Raw genomic sequence first — 25,373 nt, forward strand, 5'->3', positions numbered from 1 at the left:
AAGGCAGGTACCTTTGTCCTGATGATAGTCTCACTGACACTAAGCTGACCAAACATGAGCCTGCCCCAACTAGGGAGCCACATTGGCATGTTAATATTGCATTTTTCCCAATCTCTTATACTCCTCTGTCTAGGAAGTGACTATGCAATTTATACAAAGTGTAACAGGCACTATGGGAGATACTGGGGTTCCTAGGGAATAAAGTTCGTGGACAGAGCAGTTAGACCCTGTGCTAGAATAATGCTGAGACTATCAGTCTGGCTGGCGTCTCTAAACATGCTGGCTAGAGAGCTTTTGAAGGAAGAGGTAGGCAGGGGCGGTACAGATTTTAAGAACAGGCCGTTTAGTTCTTTTGGGTGATTTCAGGAAGACATTGCCAGTAATTTCAGATCGGCTAAAATTGGTGAATAAACTGCTGGACAAAAATTCTTAGAATTGTAAACTAATTCCTTTTGCAAATCAGGGTCTTTAATTATTGCAGAATCCAAAAGTCTTTCTTTCAGGAATTATACCACATGTACGTAGTGTAGTACATAAGTAAGAAGTATGTAATAAGAGGCTACTACATATAAAAGTAAACTGAAAAAATACAATTAAATTTCAATGATTGAGAGAATGTGGAGAATTTGTGAGGGGAAGAAAAGTGAGAAATCATTCTGATATTTTGCTGAACAAGTTCTCCAAAAAAAAAAAAAGCATGATTTCCCTTTCAGACAAGGTTTGTCTGAATTATACTTAAACTAGTGTTTTCTATTTCTAGTGAGACATCAAAATTAGAAAATATTTCATTAATTTGTTTTATTAAGGCCATTTCATTTTTATTTTCAAAAAAATTTGAAATTCTTCTTTAACAATGAATAACTTCCCTTCCCCAATATTTACCTTTGAATGTTTAAATCAGATTACACCTGTCATCTGCCAAACTCTTAAGTATCCTTAAAGCTTACTCCTCATCCTTGAAAAGGAAAAAGGAAAAAATCACTTGTATTTTATACAAACATATGTGGAATGGAGAAATTAAGACATTTATATCAGTTTATGCAGCTATTAATTGTAGCAGAGTCTTAGTTGTTATTCCCTGTCTTTCTGGTAATTGTTTTATACAGTTTTATACAGTTGCCTCAGATATAATGTGCACCAATAAGCATATTCTTCAAAAAATTATAGTGAGAGTGAGTTATTTTAATATTAAGAAAGAATGTTCTCCAGTGAACAAAAATTTTTCCACAGTATGTTTAGTACTAATAGGAATAGGTTTTGTTCTACATCAATCATTAAGTGAAACAGGTAGGTCTTGGCATTTGTCATAATGTGGCAAATTAATTGTATTCTTCATTGTCAAAATTGAAAGGTAGAAAAAAGATGAATCATGGTAGATGTAAATTCATTATTTCTGCAAATGTCCAAAATTAATTTTTTTAAAGGAAAATCACAACTTCAAAAACAGGTCTCTGCAGTTATTTATTCATTTGGAGTGCACCCTGTCTTATAAAACTAAGTGCCAGCTCTCCATAAAAACACAAAAGTAGAAAATAAACATGATAAAAATTGTGGGCCATGGTAATATGGGTCATGGAGTGAAATATGTCTTCTGTTATGTAGACGTCTGATTAGATATTTAGTGGCCTATTCTGGCTTTAAAACCTATCATAATTACATGCTTAATTTTGAAAAAAAAATCTAAAATCGATTGTTCATAAATGTTTGCAAAACAAATTGTACCTTCTTTGATCATTGTGATTTTTTTTTCTCTTTTCTAGTTCATATTGCTTTTATTTTGTATTTGCTGTGTTATGCAGATTACTTACACTCAAATAACTTGTATCTTGGGCTATGCCTATACTCATGGGCCCGCATATATAATTTAATTTTTCATTAATACAAATTTGCTTTAATAAACCCAAAGCCATTTCTATTTTTTGCTGTATTAAAGTAATCTCTGCTGGAGTCAGAACTGCTTTTTCAGTCAAAGTCACCTCCATTAATTTCTCTGGGACTGCCAGCTGAACAGGCTACTAAGCATTTCGGGGAGAGATGTGAATAGTCTGCCTGCCAGAGACAAAAATGATGCTTGCAAACCTTGTAGCTACTGAAAAAATATATTTTATTTTATTTTAATATAATCTGTTTTCTTTTGTTTTTAAAGGTTCTAAAAGTCAGAAACATGTCTTAAGACCAGAGTCTCTTGAAGGGACAGATGAGGAGGATCCGGTTACAGCGCTGGAGTGGGATCCTCTGTCAACTGACTACCTTCTTGTTGCTAATTTACATAATGGTATTCGCCTAGTTGATTCTGAATCTCTGACCTGTATCACAACTTTTAATTTTCCCACTGCAGCAGCATCAGTTCAGTGTTTAGCCTGGGTTTCCAGTGCACCTGGAATGTTTATAACCGGAGGTAAGCCTTTTGTTTCCTGATTTATGGAAAGGGTATGAATATAGCACTGAGTTTTCAAATTTAATCTTTCTGTATCTTAACATTTCCACCAATAAAAGCATGTATGCTTTAATTTATTGTAGGAAATAAACACAAAACTAGGGAAAATAATAGAAAATTACTCTGAGCAGTTTTGACATGTTTTTTGTTTGTTGGCTGCACAAACAAATGACTTTAAACTTTTTTTGTTTTATACTAAACAATATTTTCCTCATGCATACTTTAGCAGCATATATTAGAGTTAGTCTGAGAATAGGGACAAGCATGCATTGTACTAGTGGTTGTTACTTCTTGCTCCCTTACTTTCTGTTTCCTGCCTTTTTTTTATGAACCGTAGAGGAGATTAGAGCCCAGACTGGAGAACTAATGAATGAGGAAAGTGGGACTGTGAAAGTATTWTATAGTGAAAGAGATTCCATAGAGTTTATCTACTGAACTCTGAATAGTTAATAATTATTTGTTGTTAATAGTGATATTACCATGAAGATGTTAATGCCTGCCTGTAAAATTATTTTTAAGGTTATAAATTTAATTCATTATTATATTTTTGCTTAAATCAGTCCTTAAACTACATGCACACATGTATGGAAAAAAAGAGTGTAATAAATCCAAAAAGTTAATTAGGTTTTGTGTTTTTTAAATCTCAGATTCTCAGGTTGGTGTGTTGCGTATTTGGAATGTTTCACGTACAACACCTATAGATAATTTTAAATTGAAGAAAACTGGTTTCCATGGTTTGCATGTGCTAAGTTCTCCTCCCAAAAAAAAGCGTAAGTGTAATTTTGACCATCTTTTATACCAATGGATGCAAATTAAGAAAATATTGTTTGAGAATCTTGATATATCCAAGTCAAAATCTCTGTGATGTTCTGTCAGTTCTGTAGTCAATAATTAAACAAACTGCCCACTGGATATTTAGACAAGTGAATGTGGAGAGGATCAAGCTCATTCTAAGGGCCTTCTGTAGTAGGCCAGGCTTAATATAGGAAGTCTTCACTTCTTTGGTTTTAACCTCACTGGAGTACAAAGCAATTTCCTCATTATATTTTTTTTTTTGTTAAATGAAAAAATAAAAATGATCTTAATGTGTTTATATGTTTTGCTTTTTTTATTAAGCATTTTCATCACAATCTCCTACTAAAAATCATCATACATCCTCAACAAGTGAGGCAGTTCCTCCTCCAACTTTAACCCAAAACCAAGCATTTTCTCTTCCTCCTGGTCACGCTGTCTGTTGTTTCATGGATGGTGGAGTGGGGCTTTATGACATGGGAGCCAAAAAATGGGATTTCCTTAGAGATTTGGTATGTCTCATTTCCGTCTCTAAACTCAGTAATGGTACAGTTATGTTTGGTTTATACAGCTTCTTCTAACAACAAAAAACAGAGGATAGTCTTCATAGCACTGTAAAAGGAAAGCAGTTTCTATTATTAAAAAGAGCCTAAGTTTCTAGGAACCCAAATGACAGTTCTTAATGTGTTGGAAGCAATTCCTTATTGCAAAAAAATGAATCCTGTTAGAAATATTCTGACAACTTTTTCATCCAGAAATAAAGCTTTTTTTTCTTTTTAACTGAAATTTTAATTTAATTTTTATCCCCCCCCAAAATTTTTATCTCCTCTCTCCCTCCCTTCCCCCCCCCACCAAAAAAAAATATCTAGAGGGTTTTCTATTGTCTAGAGAGAATCAGAGAGAAGATATCTTAGGTCACACAGCTTAAAATGACAAAAAGCAATAATCAGATCTTCTCTGAAGCACAAGTTCAAAACTTAGTCTATAACATATTAGGTGAGCCTCCTCTCCCCAGGCTGTACGCCCCCACTTCATTGGTTATTCTTGAGGATTTATCTCTTCTCCTCTTTCCCCATCCCTTTTTCCTTGAAAAACTTCAGTAATTTTGGAGTGTTCTAATATGTGTTTGAAGAGAGGCTGCTGGTTGCTGTTCTACTTCTATTTGTATGGATTTTGTTTCTGAAGAGCAACTGATGCTTTAAAAAAAATCCTCACTTAGACAAATACATGAAAAACGGATCTAGTTTAACGCCACAAGAGCGTGCCTTAGAAAGCAAGCAGCTGAGATGTGAAAGTTCTAAAGGATTTATTTTTTAAATTACAGTAGAGCGTAGACTGACTCTATTTAGAACATGGAAAACTAAGTGGAACATCAGAAAATTTGTTATAGAACATGAGTCATAACATTCAACATACAAAGCTTTTTTTTTTTTTATAAGTCAGATGCACTTTACCTAAAGGGCAAAATTAATTCTGTTTTAAAGTTTATTTTCTTGTGTTCTTCTAGCTTAATATTTTTAAATTGTATTTTGTAGCAACTCACTGAGTCCCTGATGTTGCATCATCCTGTTGTTTAAGGACAGATTTTTTTTCTGGTGTATTACAGAACTGTTGTTAACAATGATCTGAGAGAGGGAGGAGTGTTATGATCCAGGTTATTATATGCCTTTTAATTTTGACTGATTAGCCATAACATAAGGGTTTGTTAGAACTCATAACTGGTCTGATAGGTTATAATACACTATATTTTAGAGTTTGATCTAGAGTTGGACTTACGAATGAAATTAAATATAATAAAAATGTTTCTCTCTCTTTTTTTTTTTCTTAAGATCCTAAAAGTTTAAAAGACTAACCTGAGCTAGTGGAATTTAGCAATGTTAATTTATGATATTGGTCCTCAAATGGCTCAGGAGAAATGTAGATGTTATTTCTATTTGATTTTTAATTTACTAACTATTGCTAAATGGTTTTGAGCACTTTGGTAATGGTGTTAGAAGGCTTTTCATACCAACTAAGACATAGGTCATGATACTAATTCCCTTTATATTTTTTTTATTTAAGGGACATGTTGAGACCATCTTTGATTGTAAATTCAAGCCTGATAACCCTGATCTTCTTGCTACAGCATCATTTGATGGCACAATAAAAGTCTGGGACATAAATACTTTAACAGCAGTTTACACATCTCCTGGTAATGAGGGGGTTATTTATTCCCTTTCTTGGGCTCCAGGTAAGAATTTTTTATTTAGGTCTAAATGTTTGAATTATCATTGGTTAACAGCAATTTGTAGTATAAAATTATTAGTTTTAGATCCTAGGATATCCTATAAGGTTTAAACATAACTGAAGTAATATATGTAAAAGCTGTAGAATTTACTCCTTCAGAAGTAGTTGAGGATTACCCTTGCAAGGGATAATCTATATATTCCGTAGTGAGTCGGAACGGAGAGAAGAAACTCTCTAGAGCCTTTCTACCATTACATTACCCAGATGAGGTTGTCTTTGCATGGGCGACAGCTGATTCAAGGAATTCACATTCCATATTGCACTGAAAAACTGGAACAAATGTGTAGTTCTATCTGTGATTCGAATCCTACACAAAGAAGGAATAGAAGAGCTCTGCTTTTACTTCATTAGAATAGACAGCGCTCTTTCTGCAAAGAGTCATCTTCTCAGCAAAACAGTCTCTGAAGTCAATGGGAAATTTTCTGTAAAACTGTACCTCAGCCCGGAACAGTTGGCTGAGCTTGAGARTACCTTTCTCATAATGTTACTGTTATCGATAGTAGACTTTCTTGTTAGATTCCTCCTACCTCTGTAGATTCCCTTTTCTGCCTCTAAAGTGCAGTAGAAAATTACAGTGGAAACTTACCTTTCTGTGCTATATGGTTGTTTAGCAAAATTATAGCTGTTTCAAAATTGAGGATCTCTCTAGTGAGGAGGATCTGGTGGATTTGGATTTGGGTTTTGAATTCAATTTCAGGTTCCCCCTAAGGAGTTATACATTCATATTTCCCATCTTTTAGAAGTATTGTAATTACAAACTCAAGTACATTCTTGGTGTGCTCAGGTGCTTCAGTGATGTAAGATTTAAGAAGAAATACTCTCATATATTCTGTAGCATTCTTCCTAGTCTGTCTTAATATGCATGGAGCTTTAAAAGAAAATGCTGCAACTGCTGCTACTTTAAGCTTGAAACATTGATATAGTATACCTTTTGGGTTTCTAAGAGAGTCATATGCAAAATTAACATTTTATTCTTGTTACCTTAACTGCAAGGATTGCAATAGACATTAAGAACACTTTCTGCAACAAGTCAACATTTATATTGCCCTTGGTACTCAAAATAGGAATGTCAAAACAGATCAGGTTTTGATGAAATTGATATTTGTGACTTAGTATCAAATGCTGCAATTTGCTGCTTATGTGCCATTGCTGACTTTTGTTTATATTACATTTCTTGAATTAAAAAGTAGAAATATATTTGTCAAACAATACTGTGATCTTGTATTCATTGTGAGATCTTATAAGTGTCTTTCCCTAAAGGAGATCTGAACTGCATAGCAGGTGCAACATCCAGAAATGGTGGCTTCATCTGGGATGTCCCAAGAGGCAAAGTGATAACCCGGTTCAGTGAGGTAAGATGAGTTTACTCTTTTGGTCTACTAAATGCAAGTTACTGGTTCCCTCTAGTGCCAATAAATAAAGATGGATCAATGTTCATATGTTTTAAATAGGTGCCATAATGTAAAAATGTAGTAAGAATGCTGTGGTTGCAAAAGAAGTATTTTTCACTTCCTTGGATTGGGTTTGTGACATGAGAGTGATGAAGCATGAGATGGTCTCCGTTATCTTAAAATCAGTCCTTTACTAATACACAGCAAAAGTAAAGCTGATTCTTTCCTAAATGTGTAAAGGTACATGGACATATAGGCTTCAAAGCTGGATATCAAAATGTGAAATGGTGAAATGATGTTCTGTATTTTCAAACATAAGACCCAGACAAAATTTTCAGTCCTTGAAGTTCAGACCATAAAGCTGCATTTAGCAGCGCACTAAACAGTATGGCTCATTTAGATCCTTGCCTTGTGTTACCTGGAATCTATGCAAGCATTTAAGTTGTGAAGCAGTAGCATAATTTAGTGTTGGTAGAAGGGTTATGTAACACTATACTGCTGTATTCTGTACTATTCTGTGTATTCTCAGTGTGTAGCCCTAATGGGGGCTCTGTAGTTTAAACAGACATAATTAACTGTGGCAATTTCTGCATCAGAGGAAAAAGGATGCACTTTAAGAAGACAGGGATGGGAAAAAACTTCAAACAAACAAACAGAAACAGAAAAAACATTCAGAACTTTCTGAGTTCTAACACATCAATTAGCAATTTGCACTTGATACTTCTACTACTAAAAATCTGTTTTCCAACATTGGTACTGATACACATCCCACTTAAGTTTTCACTTACCATATAGATTGCTCACTCTTCCTTTTAACCCAATCTTGTCTCTTGGAGCCTGGAGAGTATAGCAGTTTTACTGTCCCTCTCCTTAGTCCCAGTTTTCTGGACTTTTTATCTGATATATACCCACCTATTTGGGGGACTCACTTTAATGTATTTTTATGCAGTATACTTTACTGGGAGAAGTAGGGCTAAAGCCCATGGGAAATAGGGCTAAAGCCCATAAGAAAACATGATAAAACAGATAAGTCAGTAGATAAGAGGGGTGAATTATTTCTTATTGATAGGTATTTTGCATTTTTTGAAGCATGGAAAGAATGGGATCTTCTGCATTGCCTGGAGTCATAAAGATTCCAAAAGAATAGCAACCTGCAGCGGTGATGGATTTTGGTGAGTCTCAAAAAAAAAAAAAGTCACTTTTGACAACACCATCAGTGATTAAATTCATGATTTTAAGAAAAAGTAAAGGGAAAAGCAGGAATTGTGTTTAAGACTCTTTGATACTGAAATTGAATGTTGATTTTTATTTAGCCAAGCATATTCTTCTAGGTTTCTTATCTGTGGACACAGAGCAATTTGTCAAAAGCTATCCAACTTTACTTGTCTTAATTTAAAGAAAAAAGTAGTTTGTTATTTCAAAGACTAGAAATGACTATTTTAGTAGAACAATATAATATTTGCCACTGTATTACTCTAGGAGTATAATAGTTTTTTGCAAAACCTGCAAATGCCCACCAAGAATAATTTTGTATATATTGTCTTCCAGTACATTTTAAAATCTCTTTGTTCATTCCTTACTTTTGCTACCCATCTTATTTCAACCCAAACCTAACAAAAAGAGTGTGAATTTTATATTCTAGAAAATAATAAATCTTTTTTTTTTTCTTTTTTTAATCCCTAAAGATCTGTTTGTATGTTAAAGACACATCCATGATTTAGATTGCGGCCTGTGAAGGATTCCTTCATGGAGGGAATTACCGCAGTGTACATCTTCACAACACTTCTGAACAAATATTTTGTGTAGTGTGAAGTCCAATTAAATGTTGTATTGAGAAATATAGAGTTGGCAAAAAAGTATACAAATAGAGGAAGAATTTGAGAATTGTTTGCATTCCTACAGCCCCTCAGTTACGGAGCTATCTGGCTTGTTTGTGTAGAATCAAGCTCGACTTTTGGATAGCCTACTCAGAATGCTAATTTTTTCCTCATAATATATACTGTAATTGGTTTCAGTATTATTCGAACCATTGATGGCAAGGTTCTTCACAAGTACAAGCATCCAGGTGCAGTTTTTGGCTGTGATTGGAGTCAAAACAACAAGTGAGTAAAAATTAATTATCCTAAATAATAATATTTAATTGATTTCGCAATAAAGTAAAACAAAGTTATTTTAGAATGTGATGTTTACTGTGATACTAGAGCACTGAAATTGTTTCTGTTTCAGAGCAGGATATGTCTGCAGCAGCTCTGTATTCCCAATAGTGTATTTCATTGCCAAGCGTGGCAATGCAGTGAGTAGGACAAGGGCTACTTAACTTCCAGAAAGAGGTTATCTTCATACTGTGAAGGGGAAAAAAATAATTCTCTGGTTCTGTTTATATAATGGGAAAAGCTGTATAAAAAAGTTTGATGTAATCTATTTCTGAGACTTGGGAGACATATACCCTGTGCAGTGTCATATAGCTCAGGAATCCCCTAAGCTGTCTCTGAATAGCTTGCCATCCAACAGTGCACTGTATGTTATGAAGAGATACCAGCTTTGGTCCTCAAATCAATATTGTTTTGTCAGTACAGTGCTGTGCCTGAGCCAGTAGGTTTCACTCTCTCAGAAGGTAATTATTTCTAGCAAAACACAGCAATACAATGTAAGTACTGCTTCTACTTCTGGCAACCTCTTTACTATATTGTACAGCATTACATGGTAGAAACATGCTGTTAGGTTCTTCTGAGAACTAAAAGGAAAAAAGCTTAATGTAAAAATTTTAATACATTTCTAATGTATTACATTATATTATACATGTCTAATTCTTGCTTACTTTCCAATTCTGATAAATAAAAATGTTACATTTTCTATGTTACTTTGATAGTGATAAATACRCACAAGTTGGAGTAAGCAAACTTATGTCTAGCTAGTAGCATTGCAATTCTGTAAAATAAAAGGGTTAAGTACATTCCACATTTGATGTCATCAGAAGGAACCCAACATATATCTACTCATGAAGGGACTTGAAGGAACAATTACAAAAAAAAATTAAATGGTTGTAAGTTGCATAATGTTATAAATWGATTATAAGAAGAGTAAAAGAACAATACATTGCAGCATTCTTCTTGAGTAATATGGTTTAAAAACATTATATGAGAAATAGAATCTATCAAAAAAAGATTATGAAAAATTATTTAAATAATTATTGACCCAATTCTAATACTTGTGATTTGCCAAATATTTCTGACAAGAAAATAGTAAGGCTTCCCTCTTCTTGTCTGTCCCCTGAATTTTCAGAATTATTAACTTGGTTCTTGGTGAGGTTCCTTATATTTGTTTCTGGTAGTGTCTAAGAAGGTTCAACAGAGAAGTGAAAGAAACTGGCTATTTTAAATCTTTAAGGGGCTGGCCCTCCTCATTAATGCACTTCTGTTTCACTCTACCTGACTTTACATGCAGAAGTGAATTGTGGAAACCTGTGTGTTAAGTATATACTTCTAGTCTGGGGCGTTAATTTCCTTCTCCATTGTATTTTTTCTATCTGTATTTCAATAAATTATAAAATGCGTGATGSGCAATAAAGAAATTGTGTATAAAAACAAATGCAAATATCATCACAGACTTGCTATTATGTGAAGGATTAAAAAAGTATATGGAACAATTAATTTAGTATATGTTCAAGTGTGACCACAAGAACACACTTTTAAATACTTATACTAAACAGTGTGAAGTGTAATGTATATAGTTAATTGACAATATATTCTGTGGGAAAATGAGTTAAACTGTTACTTTCTTCTAAAAGGTAAAGGAACGGACTGAAATTTCAGCATATATTTTAATAATAGGAATGTATTTTTTCTAATACTCTGCAACAATGATAGCATAATATTAACAGCAGATATAATATCCATCTGACCTTCTGGGTTTAACAGAAGTATAAACTTCAAAAAATGTTTGTGGATTTTTTTAATATCAGTTTTCGCACCAAGATTTTAACCTGAGTTTGTGCCAAGGAGGAAGAATAGCAGGGGAATCTGGTATCCAAAAGCTGACTCTCAGATACTGGACATTAGAGTGATAGGAAAAGGCAGACTTTCACCACCAGGAAGGGGGATTTAGATCAGCTTGCTTTTAATGACTGCTAAACTGAAGATAGCGGGGAACTAAATACATTGTAATAGATGTTAATTTTGCAGATAATTGCTACAACATGAGAACTTTTTGTTGAAAAGAATTATACATTAATCACTCTACTAGTAATTGTGTGCTGAGTGCACTGTATATAGAAATGCTTGATCAGATTGCAGTGCAAATATTATTCCCCATTGCACATAATGGACTTTTATCAGTTTTTTCTGATCTAGGTTATTTACTTGTGTTATCAATCATTACATCATAAAGAGACAAAGGGGAAGCAAAAATAAGCTAATTTTTTAATAAATTGCAAGATATGCATCTCACTTATGTTTCTAGAGTTGAAACCTAAGCGTTTTTGATGATCCCAGTGACTAATCATTTTACTATTTTTATTTTGCAGGGATATGATAGCTACCGGTTGTGAGGATAAAAACGTTCGTGTTTATTACTTAGCAACAAGCTCTGATCAGCCGCTGAAAGTTTTTACGGGGCATACTGCAAAGGTGTTTCATGTACGGTGGTCTCCTCTGAGAGAAGGAATCCTCTGCAGTGGCTCTGATGATGGGTGTGTATTCCTGAAGTATTAGAAAAACTTTAGGCCTCAAACTGGACTATTAGAGAAACTTGAAATCTTTAGTTGTACTAGTGCTGGCACTTTCAAAAGCTCTGCTGTTATTATGTCCATGAATAATATAACAGTTGAAATCTTTGCCTTGTACAGAGTCAGGCTGGAGCTTTGCTGTTAGCTTAACACTGTGTTTGGGCAGCAGGATATTTATCTAAATTTGGCACAACTGCTATATCAATGTAACTTTTCAAATGCTTTCCCAAGAGTGGAGTAAGTGACTGCTACCTGTTATTCCTGGGAATGATACAAGGATGATACTACATATTGACTTTACGTCTAAAGATGTGTTGCAAGAGTTGAAGTCTTGTTGAATGTCTTTCAAAAGTGCGACCCAGTAGATTCTGTGGAGATTTTAAATGGTTCCAGGTGCCTCTCTAGTGTCATTTTTGACAGTTTTTGAGGGACAGAGCCTCAGTCTATGGTAAGCAGGAGGAAAGAGATTTTGCTGTGATTACAAGCCACTTCCCTGCACAGTATACAAAACATTTCTGTGAAGGATCACAGGTTTGGAGAATTGGCTCCTATTGCTTTCCCCAATACCATTCATTAGAGGACTATGTTTGCAGATTTCCAGCCAAGTCTTTTCAGTTCATAGTGTGATGATTTATTAAAGAAACCAACTCTACTTTGAGAGCCCAACTTGTTGATATTTTAGTTGTAAATCCTCTGTTTCACATGAACAAGAAGTWATGAGTCCAAAATTCTGTGATACAGTTTGATTATGAGATATTCTGATTTTATATCAGTAATGGCTAGGTAATAAGTTCTGATTACAGAATCATTTCCAGAATACGTTCACTTTTACTTGAAGGGAAGGGAAGCATTGAATAACTTAGTCCTGGGTTGCACAGAAAGCAAGCAGTCTTTTGGGTTTAATTTACTTTGTAACACTCCAGTTCATAGTCCAACTCACAGAACTATTTCAAATGACCTGTTCAACACCTAGGCTTATGCAGSACAAAAAAGTAGTATGTGAGGGTCACACATAAAACAATATGCACGTAAGTATACAGACCGGCCTTCTAACTTGTGGATTTTACTTTGATGGACCTTGCATCACAGATGACCTTTTTGCAGGGTTGGTGAAACAGCAATAAGTTGGCCATACGTGTCTTTTGCTGCCATGAGTGAGCTTTGATAATGTATTAGAGTTTAACCTGAATTATAATAATCTTTTCAAGGAGCTGAACTTTTTTTTACCTCCTAATTCTGTAGTCTGCTCAGTTATCTGCACCCAGTAATACCAGCTACTGAAAATAAAATGAAGTGTCAGAAACTTACTTGATTAATAGAGAACAAAAAAAATAGTGAAAAAAGGTGACATGAATTCTTCTTCATTACTTGTATAGTTGTGGTAGGAGTTTTGCAGTTTTAAGAAGATAGTGTGGCATCTACTTGTGCTGTGTGACAAATACTATGCTCAAAGGAGAGCGCTATTAAAGCCGTAGGAAAGACAGATGTCACATTTTCCTTTGTTTTTGTTTTATTTTTCTCCTTAAGAGTCCTAACAGCCAAATTTATTAAGCATCCATGTGTATGGTCAAGCTTGTTTTCCCTCACTGACATGTCAGATAATGGTGCATGTGGGATTCTGCAAGACTTGTTTGGGAATGGATTAGTTTCTTACTCTTATGAACTGACTGTGGTGTACTTTTTTACCCTACCTGAAACATAAATGGCATAGGCTCCAACTTCTTTTATTATAACCTTTATAAACAGATTACAAATAAATATTCTGATAAATTTGAAGTTTAGAATGTTGCTGAAGTAAAGATATAATCATATTTCAGTAGATTATTTGACGGATGTGGGTCTTTTGTGTCCTATTTCAGTACTGTTCGAATATGGGATTATACACAGGATGCCTGTATAAATGTTCTTAGTGGACATACAGCTCCAGTTCGGGGACTGATGTGGAATCCTGAAATTCCTTACCTACTAATATCAGGCAGTTGGGACTATACTATTCGAGTCTGGGACACAAGAGATGGAACATGTTTGGACACAGTTTATGATCATGGTGCAGATGTATATGGTAATAGTATTTTAAATATTAATATTTTATTTCTGTGCTATTAAATTGCATTTTTTAATATTTTAAATGCTTAAAATAGTCATTAGGTGACTAGCTAAACTTGAATACATTTTTAAATGCTCTCTCTACTAGGATTAACATGTCATCCTAGTCGTCCGTTTACTATGGCATCTTGCTCTCGGGACTCTACTGTGAGACTCTGGTCATTGACACCTCTTATAAACCCTCTACAAATAAATATCTTAGCAGATAGATGTTGGGATGAGATTATTGGTAATACAGGTAAGTTAAATTGCACATACTGTTGTTTCAATTTTCTGTCTGTTACTGTACCATTTTAAAATTATTTTTATATATAAAACTTTTTGTTTATTAGATCGCGCTGTGGAATCTGATGCTCCTCCTTTGCTATGTGGTAAAGTTTCTAGGGATATTAAACAAGAGGTGGAAAAATTGTCAGGAAATCCTCGAGGAAAAAAACTAAGGTGGTTTTCAGAATGTTTTTCAGTAAGTATTCTATGATCTTAAAGGATGTTGTCAGTGTGCCTTTCTTTGTTTTCTTAAGACAGTCTCCAAAACAAAAATTTCTTGCTTGCTTCTTCACTATTACTCTCTCTTTTGCTTTACTATCTCTCTTAAAGGCGGCTCAGAAAATATGCAAAAATCGATTCTGTCCCTTAACAATTTCACATGTGAAAATGTCCATAACTGAATTGTTTGTCAGTTGTGAACACCAAATTTTCACAAGGGGAAATAGGTGGGATATTTTACTTTTCCATAGGAAAAGTTTTGATTTGATAAGAATTTTCTACTGGAGAAAATGAACAGATTTGTTTTATCAAACTACACTGGAATATTTAGTTTTAATCCATCAAAAGGAAACCTTCATTCTGGATTAAGTTTGAACCGCCCGAGCGTCTGTGTCTGCCAGCATTGCTGCATTGCCTTCTGGGAGCTGTCGGTCAGGGTTGCCCGTGCTTCAGTACTCATCTGTTGACACTGCTCCATTGCACTGTAACATTTCTTATAAATCATTCCATTCTCTGCCTGTAACTGAATTAAAATTATAAACTACTGGGTTCCTGTGAGGGCTCAGCTAAATGAGAGCTGAACTGGGGGGAGACCAAGAACAAAGATGACCCAGAGTTACAGTTTGTGTCAGGCACTGTTGTGATTTAAGTGAATACACTGATCAGCAAAGACCTAACTCATTCCAAAATACTCTTTTATTCTTCCTAGCTAAATTAAAGGTTTTGATTTAGAAACCTCTTCTTCAATTACAAATGCTGAAATATCCTGTTTTATTAAAAATACATTTTTATGGAATTCCTTATTTTACAAAAGTTGTACATTTTTAAGTCCCATGTTGATTCTAGATTAAAACTAATGTAAGAATACTAGAATATTGCAAGAATCGAAACTCTTTTGGTGAGCTATGTTCAGCACTTCTTGAGTCAAGTGACTAAAGTGCTATGCTTAAGCTGCTAGGAGTACAGTAGAGTAAAAGCTTTCAGGCACTGAAAAAAGAGGTAATAGCTTTTCCCCAGTAGGATCTTCTTCTTTTTCAGCTCAGAAATAATTAGTCTTCTATACTTGTAATCCTGCTAGTCTTTAAAAAGCTCTATTAGATCAAATGCTTTATAATTTTTCTTACTTTTTAATTAGTCATTCTCTCTAGAATTGGTTGRATGGTAACCTAGGGTTCTGGAGCTAGAGAGGGAAGGATTCAAGAATTAGACCAGTTAAAATGCTTAAAAATTCCAAAAAACTTTGCTACTCTGGCAGTCAAACCTTACAGTTGTTTTCTATCTGGCCCACCTTTTTGCATTGCAGAGGACAAAAAACAACTATTTAGGCAGCTCTTGCAGCCCAGCAGCTGAATGTTGTTTCCTGCCTGTAGTAACCACCACAGAGGTTGTATCCACCTAGGAGCAAAAGGTAAAGGTCTAAAGGCGAGACCTCAGTTATGTCTGTGCATAACCAAATACTTACAGTCATGAATTGTTGCTGTATCTACACAGATTTCAAGAAGACTGAAGGAGTTGTAGCATCTTGAACTAACTCATGTCTTCATAGTAAAGCTTCTAATGTTGAGATGGTCTGAAATTGTATTTCTTAGAATTGACTGACAAATATTTTTCTAGGTCTTCACAGGTTTCATTTCTCTTGAGCATTATTGTAATGCAACTGTTTTTGTTTTTTTTTTCCTAACAATTACAGCCTCCAGGAGGCAGCAAAAATTTATGGGATTTAGTTGCCATAATAAAAGGACAGGATGATAGTTTGCTTCCACAAAACTACTGCAAAGGAATTATGCATATGAAACATCTCCTTAGATTTAGAATGGTAAGTGAAGCATACACATTACGTGGGAATGATTAATTATTATTGTTCAGTCTTTAAAAATAACATATAATGTTTTACAAAAGGGTCACAGTTTATTTTATGTCTGAAGATTTAAGGGTGGTACTGGCACTGCTCTTGGCAGTTGTACTGGATCACATGTTGCACTGCTTTGGGACATGATTTGTTTTAGCCTTTAAGGCCTTACAGAATATAGGCTTTCTCACTTCTTTTATCTTGCCACACTCAGGCTTCCAGAAATGAAGCAAACTCTTTCTCCCACAAACAACAGTCCTACTTTCTCATAATTCCTTGGAATTCTTCCTTTGCTTCTGAAATCACATCTATAAATCTACAGCTTTTTTTTCCTGTAAAATCCTTCCCAAGATCCACTTTCAACAGATAACATTTGAATAAATGTCCATAAGTAGTGTTGTTTAGAGAGGTGAAACTGATTGTTTCTTAAATCCTTTTTTTGCATCTTGTTATTACTTGTGGATGTTATTTAGTGTTTTGTTTGTACATGTGTAACCAAGCATATAATTGTCATATGAATGAATAATACATCAGATACCTTGAAAAAATAAACACTATTATTTTTGCCTTGTCCTGTGTTCCATTTTATTCACAGGTTCGCAAGCATTAACAGAAATATAAAGTACAAGTCTATGAGGCAGTTCTCCAAATGGAGTGTATCAAGCTAGAATTACTTAAAAAAAAAAAAGTTCTCTGTGTAATACTAGTCTGTTAGAACAATACCTTCTAGCTAAGCATATGTGACTTCATGCATACTCAGTGTTAAAATGTTAGGTTATTGTTGGTAACTACAAAAGCAGTTTTCAAAATAATGAAAACAAGAAAACTAAAAAGAAAGCATAACTACAGTTTGCACTATGAAGCCAGTTTGCCTGCCTTGTAATATGTACTGTACTCTTATATTCAGTAAGGTTAAATTCTTTGATTTTATAAACACAAAGTTTGTAGCTATGTTCTGATAAAGGGACAGAGGAATTCAGGCCTGAAAATGGAGGAGGGGCAGCAGAAGTATGCTTCGCAGCTCTCTGGAAGGAGGAGTGCAAAAGCAGAAACCTTCACTAACAGAGATATGCATCTGAAAAATGACTCAGATGCCAAGGTGAAATTCAAGTACCAGGCTACAAATTTATTTGTAGCTGCGTATATAAATATGTAACCAGATATACAGTTTGTACAGTGTGTATGGCTAGACATTCTTGTCAGACTGGTCAGAGATACTAAATAATCCCATAACCTAACAAATGGATTGGGAATAAAGGAAAGATACCTATTGGTATGGATCAGGAAATGTTTAACCTTTTTTTGCCTGGGCTAAACCCCTGGCACCGTTATTTGTTACTGTAGGCCACCTCTTCTGTGTAAGTCACAAGACCCTATTAAGTGTGACCTACATACCTTATTACTCTTAAGGGTTGGAAATTTTTGTTGGTGATRTTAACTGTATTAATTGCAGCTGCTCTGCTAATACTATGAAGCAAGCAAAACAAAAAACAAAAACAAAACCCATTTGTTTCAGCCAGTTAGCCCTGGAAATTCGTTCTTGACTCCTGCAGTGCAAGCAGTCTGTTATCCATATAACATATTTCATATAACATGATTTCATAACTCAGGCAACCTAGAGTAACTAGGGTGATTGCCGTTCATTCTCTGGATCTGGATTAAGTGTTCMCGTTCATTAAAAGACTTTTTGTCCCCTTTTTGCTGACTCAAAATTCTACTTGAGAGCTTTAGGAGAAAGTAGGGGTAGGGTAGTGCGGACTTCCTGTATATGACTTTTAATATTATTCCTTCCATAGGAAACTGGATAATGGCACTGCAACAACCAGACATTTCAGGATCCAGTAGAGACCTAGAGCAAGTGTGTTTTTTCTGGTTTCTAGCAACCAGAGAGAATTCACTGGGAATTTTAACATGGAAATGATACAAAAGATAGATCACCAAATGGACAGTAACATAGTTTGATTAAGAAAACCAGATCCTTTGTCTTTCTCAGCAACTGACATTGGTCTACGTTGCAGTTTATTTTGGTAATGAATGTCCAAAGTTCATTCTCCATCCTCCACGTATGGTATGGTAAAGCTATTAATAGACAAACACTGTCACACATCCATTTAAGATAGAAAGAGTTAAACTAAAAAGTAGGAATTCTTGAAATGCAAAGTGGAGCTCATTTTTGCTTTATTTATATTAAACGTGATCCTGTTGCATCTGATTTCAGTCGATTCTCTTGTCAGACTGAAGAATGGATAAATTTGCTATTATGTCTTCAGTTGTTATAAAAATTGTAATGATTAGGAATATAAGTAGTCATTCATTGGTCATGTGGTTAATGGGGTGTGATAGTTCTCGAGGATGCAAGGACACAGGTTAAGCTTACTGTCTTTATTCTTTCTTTACTTAGACTTCATTATAATGGTAATAATTACTATTTCCAATTCTGTATATTTTGTATTCAGAAATATTTATTGAAATTTCAGAAATACCAAGAGATTTTTATGGTGGACATCTAGGTGAATTAACGTTATATACGAGAAAATGTCTAAGAGTGAAATGAAAATATATAACAAAGATTAAAGGAAGATAATTGTGAAAAGAATGCATATGGGCAACCAAACACTAATACAGTTGTTTTAACATTATAAATAGTTCACTGTAATTGCTTCATTAGTTGTAGTCTTTTATCAAATGAAGTTTCTTTCTTAAATGATGCTTTTTATATTCTGTTGTAACATGTGATTTTTAATTCGAGTCTTAACAAAAATTGTTTTCATCACAGAAAACTTGTTTTCATCACAGAAAACTAACAGAAGTATTTTTTTTTCTTTTTATTAGTCCAAAGCACAAGAACTGACAACAGTAAAAATGTCCAAGTTTGGAGGTGGTATTGGTGCACCAAGCAAAGAGGAGAGGCTTAAAGAAGCTGCAGAAATACATTTAAGATTAGGACAAATTCAGAGATATTGTGAACTGATGGTAGAGCTCGGAGAGGTAAAATATCAGATCGCTCTTGAAAAACAATAAAATATAAAAGTTTATAAAAATGGCTGTGCTTGGTTAGCAACAAAATTGATTATAAGAAAGAGTGAGTTTTCTCCAGTAATATTATTTTTAACATATGCAGTTTAATGCATAGCTCATCACTCATTTAGCCTCATGACAAATATATTTTTAATGGCAAAACATGAAAATATGAAAAGCAAAACCGTTTCTCAAAATAAAATAATCAGGCAAAATATATTGTACCTTTCTTCTAGTGGGACAAAGCTCTCTCAGTTGCACCTGGTGTATCGATGAAATATTGGAAGAAGTTAATGCAAAGGTAAGGTGATAAAAACGATGTTGAATTGTAACTTTTTTCCATTAAAAAAAAAGTCAAATAAATGAATACTAATAACATCAGTTGCATTTGTCTTCTATTACAGCATTTTAGCGATGTTACCTTTTTTGTTCAATAAACTTTGTGATGGAACTGCTATGGATTTCAACAAAGATTTTGTGTACAGAAAGCAAGTTAAAGGGTTGAATGTAAATTGCAAGTTTTAAGCTGGATATTCTTTAGTGCAATATTGTAGTAGCTTGTAAGTTTTCTGAGGTCTAGAGAGGCAGATGGGTTTCAGTGAACTTTATATAGCTTCATCTAACACCTGTATCAGAGAGGTAAGTTTAGTGATAAATTATATTTGTAGATCTTTCTTGTTTATTTATTTTTTTGTTTAATTAGGAGAGCTGATCAGTTAATTCAGGAAGAAAATGATGATGTCATCCCATACTGTATAGCTGTTGGAGATGTGAAGAAACTAGTTTCTTTCTTTACTTCGAGAGGCCAGCTTAAAGAGGCTCTACTTGTTGTGCAGGTATTATTACATAGATGAGTATGGGAGATGCATTTAGTTATTCATTTCTAAGTCTAAAGAGGACAAGCATATTTAAAAGGCTAGCTCTGTTCACCTTTGTAAAATGACTGAATAATTAAACCTTCTGTTTACTTGCATGTTCTGTTGGCCAACTTTTACTCAGAAACCATGAAAAGGTATCTCGTGTTTAGATATTTTAAGCCTGATTCTTCTAAACTGGAATCAAATACCTATAATGAAAACTGATATAATAGTGTCTGGTCGACACTTGAGGTAAAAGGTTGACCTTTTTTAGCAGTCAGAACTGCCCTCAACTTTTGAGGCATGCAGGATTTTTCTTATGTTTCTACCAAGCTCTTAGTTATTCTACTTTCTATAGAGTCTTTGTGGGAAACCATTCAATTGCAGTAGTAATCAGTATAGGAAATCAAGCTTATAAATGAATGCAAAAAAAAGTACAACAGATTAAGAAAATCATACTTTAAATGCTTTTTATTTTCTAAAATACTCTGGTCTTTATAAGCACATTTTGTTAGTGAGCTCACTGTGAATACTAGATCAGTTCTGGAAATACTTAGTATTCAAACATATTTTGGCATACTTGTATGTCTCTTCTGCTCCCTAAATGTAAACACAAGTTAAAGAATACATAAAATATTCAAGATTAATAATTTGTTTCACTTTTTCTCACTCTTACTTTATTCTTTGTGAGTAATTTCTATGTATTTACTACAGTTTGTGTTAAATAAAGCTTTCAAGATGCATCGCTGGTACATTTTCTAATGCCTACCTATCCTAGAATGTTCAGTTGCCTCAGAGGGGGAACTTGAATAATGAATGTGAACTTGTCCATTGGAAATTGTCCATATGTATGTTGTTTTTCTTTTGAAGAGAGGTTGTATAGTGTACAGGATAAAACTTTGAAGTATGCTTAAATTTAACAAATTATTATGTTTTGAACCTCAAAGCACCCTAAAGCTTTAGAAAGATCTTTAGATCTCTTGCAAGAGGGGCATTGCATGGATTGCTTTTATTACAATTCATAGAATAGCCTTTGTCTCAAAGGTTTAATTAGATAATACTAAGCAATAAAACACAAGGACTTTCTTTCCCTTTTAACTGAGCCTTGAGTTTTAATGTTGTTACCTCAGCTGCACCTGGATGCACAAACCCAGCAAAAGCATGTGAAAGAATTTCAGTTTAATTTCTTCTCATTTAATGTTAGAAATAATTTATTGCCAAACATGGAAAAGGTTCAGCTTATGTTACTATATAAACCTTTTCAGATCTGATATGCCTACTAAGGAGTGGTTTTGGAGTTCACCCTTCAATTACAGCGACGTGTTCCTAGGGGAGTAAAAATCCAGGTTTTAGCCTTCATTGTCCATTTTAAACTTATTCAAAAGCTGGGAAAATCCTCTGCAAGGAGGACAGGAAGATAGAGGTCTTTTGCCTCTGTCAAATTTCTTGTATGGCTGAGTCAAACTAGGCTAAAATTTTGCTGTGAATAAGTTTGTTAGTTTAAACATTTCCTTTATTATATACTTGCTTTAGAATGATTGTTTTCCAGAGGTCAGATTTTTTTTTAATGGAAAATCACATTTCATATTTATTTTGATTGGCATATTAATTAATCCATCTTTTTATTCACTTCTAGGCAGCTTGTGAGGGTAATATACAAATATCACCACTCTCTACAACAACTGGGTCTTCAACTTCTGATGGAAACAATACAGATGATTATAATGAGTAAGTTGTTTTACTTTATATTTAAAGACTTATTTTAGTGCAGTATATAAAGTCATCAAGGGAAGTAAATCTTATTGGTTTAATTTGGCACCAGTAATGTAGAATTTGAAAAGGGAATATTACATTTTCTCATACTTAGTTGGTAGAGAGCCAGTTATTAACTAACTGATGCTACTTTAAATAATCCCCTGCATAGAGCCTCCTTCTATAAATTCTTCATATGTATGTATTACAGTTATATATATATATATTTCTTTTTACTTTCTTTATATTCTTTTTATTTGTTTGGCCTTTAGGGTATATTTCTATCTACTTAAATATGTTTAAATATGTAGCTTATTAAAAGTAGAATTTTTGGTAAGTAGAATAAGATTTAGATTTAGCAAGTATCTTTGAGTTGGTTTTATGCATCTCCTCCTCCAGAAGGCTTCATGATTTTTCATCAGTGAAGATTCCAAGAATGTACACTARTGGCCAAATTTTCATTGTATGTGCCCACAAAAGAAACCATGCCTTTCTCCTTGTTAAAGCAATATTCAAAACCCTAAAACACATTATCAACTGGATGTGTAGTAACACAAGTAGCTTGAAGGGCATATAGATACTTCATTTACATGTGCAGTTTTTGAGCAAGTAGAGGAATATTCATGCAGAGTTCACAGGTACAGAATGGGTATTCAAACATTTGATTTTTTTTTTTTCTGTCAGTCTGAAGAGACATCTCCATATTGCTGTGGGTTGTGTAAAACTGACTGGAATATGCACTGACATAAGTAGTAGATGCAGTTCAAAATGATTGCATTGATGTCATTAGTGATGTTGTTATCTGTAAGTCAATTATCTTACAGAAATTTTAGGGTGCAGAAGCACATGTGGTGACTTGTATATAAATTAAGAGCCAAACAAGTCCAACCTTAGGTGATCTTGCAGGATTCATGTTTTGTTACAGACTCCTACATAAGGTCAGTAAAGAACTGGCAGAATGGTATTTCCAGGACGGCCGTGCAGTACTTGCAGCATGTTGCCATTTGGCTGTTGAAAACATAGAGGTAACTTTTTTTTTTTAACTGTGTTTGTATGGAAAGGTCAACAGAGGCTTGCTTTTTATATACCCCAATGTTAACTGTTTTCTAAAATGTAACTACCTCATTCTAAAATGTATTACTTACCCTTGGTATTTGATTTGTATATGTTTATAGAGAGAGTTTGACACTTACAAAATTGAAATCAGTGGCAAAACTCCCCTGATGTCATTAAAGATTCCACCATTATTCGCAGAAAGAAATATGTTATTATTTAATTGGATCTTAATGAACATAGAATCTTGTTATATCAGAAAATACCTTACATACAAATAAACAGAAGTATTGTTTTTTCTGTTTGCATTGTTATGGTAGTTCAACAGATCCATTCAGAATTGGAACTTCATTGTGCTAAAATGTTAAAAATATGTAATCTCCACCTTGAGGAGTTTGCAATCTAAATATTTAAGTAAACAGGGGAAAAATCACCACCAAAATAGAGCTGACAATACAGAAACATATTTCATTAAATTAAATTTCCTTTTGTTTGTAACTTTACAGATCTTTATTTTTCCTCATTCTCTCTGGCTTTTGTTGTTGCTGACCCAGTGTGTTCTTCCTCTTCTATCCCTCCCCCACCCCAAATGAATAAGATTCCGTCTTAATGGGCTCTTCCGAGAGAAAGCAGTAATCAGTTGATGCTTCTATTTCAAAACGGAGGTGTTTCAAAATTTTTTATTGTCTCTAACATTTAATATTCTGCAATCCCAATCAGCAATTCCAGTTTCCCAGAGAGGATAAGAACAGGAGATTCACCCCTGTTTTTTGAGGTTTTTTCTCCAAAAGAAATGGGAAATATGTACTCTGAATGCTTGTGTTTTTACTCAGGACTAAAAGGGCTTGGCATCATGCTTGTTATGTATGATGTATAATCTCTTTGGTTGAATAAAGGAAGATTAAGCTAAAGGAAATCCATTTGGTTATTTAAAAACTGATTCACATATGGTACACAAATATTGACTGATTCAAGAGGCCCAAATTTTATGTAGGAGTTTCTTTAATGCATATTGTGTCCTTCTGTAAAAATCAGTCTCATAAATGAATGTAATATGGTCAACACAGTGAATCCCCAAAATGCTTGTGTCCCTTAATGATATAATTTTTTTATTGAGCAAGCTTGCCATGGCAAACCTGATTCGTGGAAATGAACTGGAGTTGGCAATCAGTGTGGGTACTGTCTTAGGAGAAAGTGCCGCGCAAGCAACACATTATGCACTAGAATTGCTAGCAAGAAAATGTATGACAGTAACAACATGGTAAGAATTTCTTACTCCAAAGAAGACTTTCCCTCCCCACCCCCCAACAAAAAAAAAAAGTTGTTCCTCATTCTGAAAACTCTTATGTAGACCAAATCACTATGGGCAGGTAGATTTCTGCTTGAATAAGATTTGCAGGATTAGACCAATGATGCACAGAGAACACAAATATTATACTTTAATCTCAAAATGCATGACATATGTATTGTAAATGAGTGAAGACTCATTGTCTTACAGAGGCCTGTCATGTGAAGCCTGCTGAAACAACCAGGTAGTATGCTTGGGCAATAACAAGCATAGTAGCTAGTAGTCTGTACTGAGTGAAAATGGACAGACATTTTCAGACAAAGCAAGGCTAGAACTGAATTATAAAGTCAGAAGGAACAGAAGCTTAAGTAGGATCTATGGAGTGATTTTAAGTACTTGAAAATGTAAACACGTAAGAAGCCAAGGAATTCTTTTATATTAGTATTGGGAATACAGGAGAAATGAAAAATTTAAGGATGATACAGGTTTACTGTTTAACTCTGCAGGAGTAGGCCATTTCTCTATTCCATTTAGGGGAAACTTCACATCTCTGCTAAATTTTCTTGTCTTCCTTGTGATGGTTTTACTTTGAAGAATACAATTCTGGTCTATTTTTGTCTAGCATTGAAAAGCAGAAAATCATACTAAGATATGTTCATCAGCTGTTCAGGTGCTTTCAGAATTAACATTCAATAGACAGCAGTGCTTAAACAGATATTGCAATCAAGCCTCAGTGTTGCCACTAAAGTTGGTATTTGCCCAAGCATCTAGAAGTAGCCTGAGAGAAACATAGTAGAACTCCTGTCTACAGAGCCTTTAGCCTAAGTTAGACAATGAAGTATTGCAGGAAAAGGTGTAACAAGAAATGGTTGACTTACTGCTTTTGCTTTACAAGGGTATAGCATGTGCAAACTGCAACGATTGTAACAGGGTTGTTCCGGCACCTCCACATTCAGCTGTTAAAGTTCTAGTCTCTGAAGCTCTTTCTCTAGTTTCCCTGCCATCATTGTGAGGAACCTCTGATAGGAACCAGTGGAGGTATTTTTACCATATCCATAAGTAAAACTTCTTCTGATCTCGGCACTGTAACAAATGCTTATTAATAATACAGCATTTATATGTAAATATGTACATAAAACTTCTGCAAACTTAGGTTATGTTCACGCTGAAGTCTACCTGGGTACACCTGATATAATTTTAAGCTTGTGTGCTGCATATTGCCCAAACATACATCTGGCTTTGTCATCAGGTTTCATAGTCTATACAGACCACCTATTACAGCTACACCCTGCAATCCTGCATTCTGATTTGCAGTCATTACAGCATATTTTTAAA

At 34.3% G+C, this 25,373-nt stretch overlaps 1 protein-coding gene across 2 annotated transcripts in view; it reads left to right on the forward strand.

The window, feature by feature from the left end:
• Nucleotides 1-25,373, forward strand: part of WDR17 (WD repeat domain 17) — a 50,006-nt gene that overhangs the window by 15,655 nt on the left and 8,978 nt on the right. For both annotated transcript variants that reach the window (XM_026067224.1, XM_026067225.1), the window contains 18 exons: nucleotides 2,147-2,398; nucleotides 3,085-3,207; nucleotides 3,554-3,741; nucleotides 5,291-5,459; nucleotides 6,776-6,867; nucleotides 7,996-8,078; nucleotides 8,922-9,008; nucleotides 11,429-11,593; nucleotides 13,489-13,691; nucleotides 13,824-13,973; nucleotides 14,068-14,198; nucleotides 15,912-16,037; nucleotides 18,903-19,058; nucleotides 19,325-19,389; nucleotides 19,792-19,924; nucleotides 21,582-21,673; nucleotides 22,623-22,722; nucleotides 23,872-24,011. In XM_026067224.1, the coding sequence (XP_025923009.1) occupies nucleotides 2,147-2,398; nucleotides 3,085-3,207; nucleotides 3,554-3,741; nucleotides 5,291-5,459; nucleotides 6,776-6,867; nucleotides 7,996-8,078; nucleotides 8,922-9,008; nucleotides 11,429-11,593; nucleotides 13,489-13,691; nucleotides 13,824-13,973; nucleotides 14,068-14,198; nucleotides 15,912-16,037; nucleotides 18,903-19,058; nucleotides 19,325-19,389; nucleotides 19,792-19,924; nucleotides 21,582-21,673; nucleotides 22,623-22,722; nucleotides 23,872-24,011 (2,455 nt within the window). The remainder of the gene's footprint in view (nucleotides 1-2,146; nucleotides 2,399-3,084; nucleotides 3,208-3,553; nucleotides 3,742-5,290; nucleotides 5,460-6,775; nucleotides 6,868-7,995; nucleotides 8,079-8,921; nucleotides 9,009-11,428; nucleotides 11,594-13,488; nucleotides 13,692-13,823; nucleotides 13,974-14,067; nucleotides 14,199-15,911; nucleotides 16,038-18,902; nucleotides 19,059-19,324; nucleotides 19,390-19,791; nucleotides 19,925-21,581; nucleotides 21,674-22,622; nucleotides 22,723-23,871; nucleotides 24,012-25,373) is intronic.

This window comes from Apteryx rowi, unplaced genomic scaffold (assembly GCF_003343035.1).
Source record: "Apteryx rowi isolate R43461 unplaced genomic scaffold, aptRow1 scaffold_255, whole genome shotgun sequence".
In the NCBI taxonomy this organism is placed as follows: domain Eukaryota; kingdom Metazoa; phylum Chordata; class Aves; order Apterygiformes; family Apterygidae; genus Apteryx; species Apteryx rowi.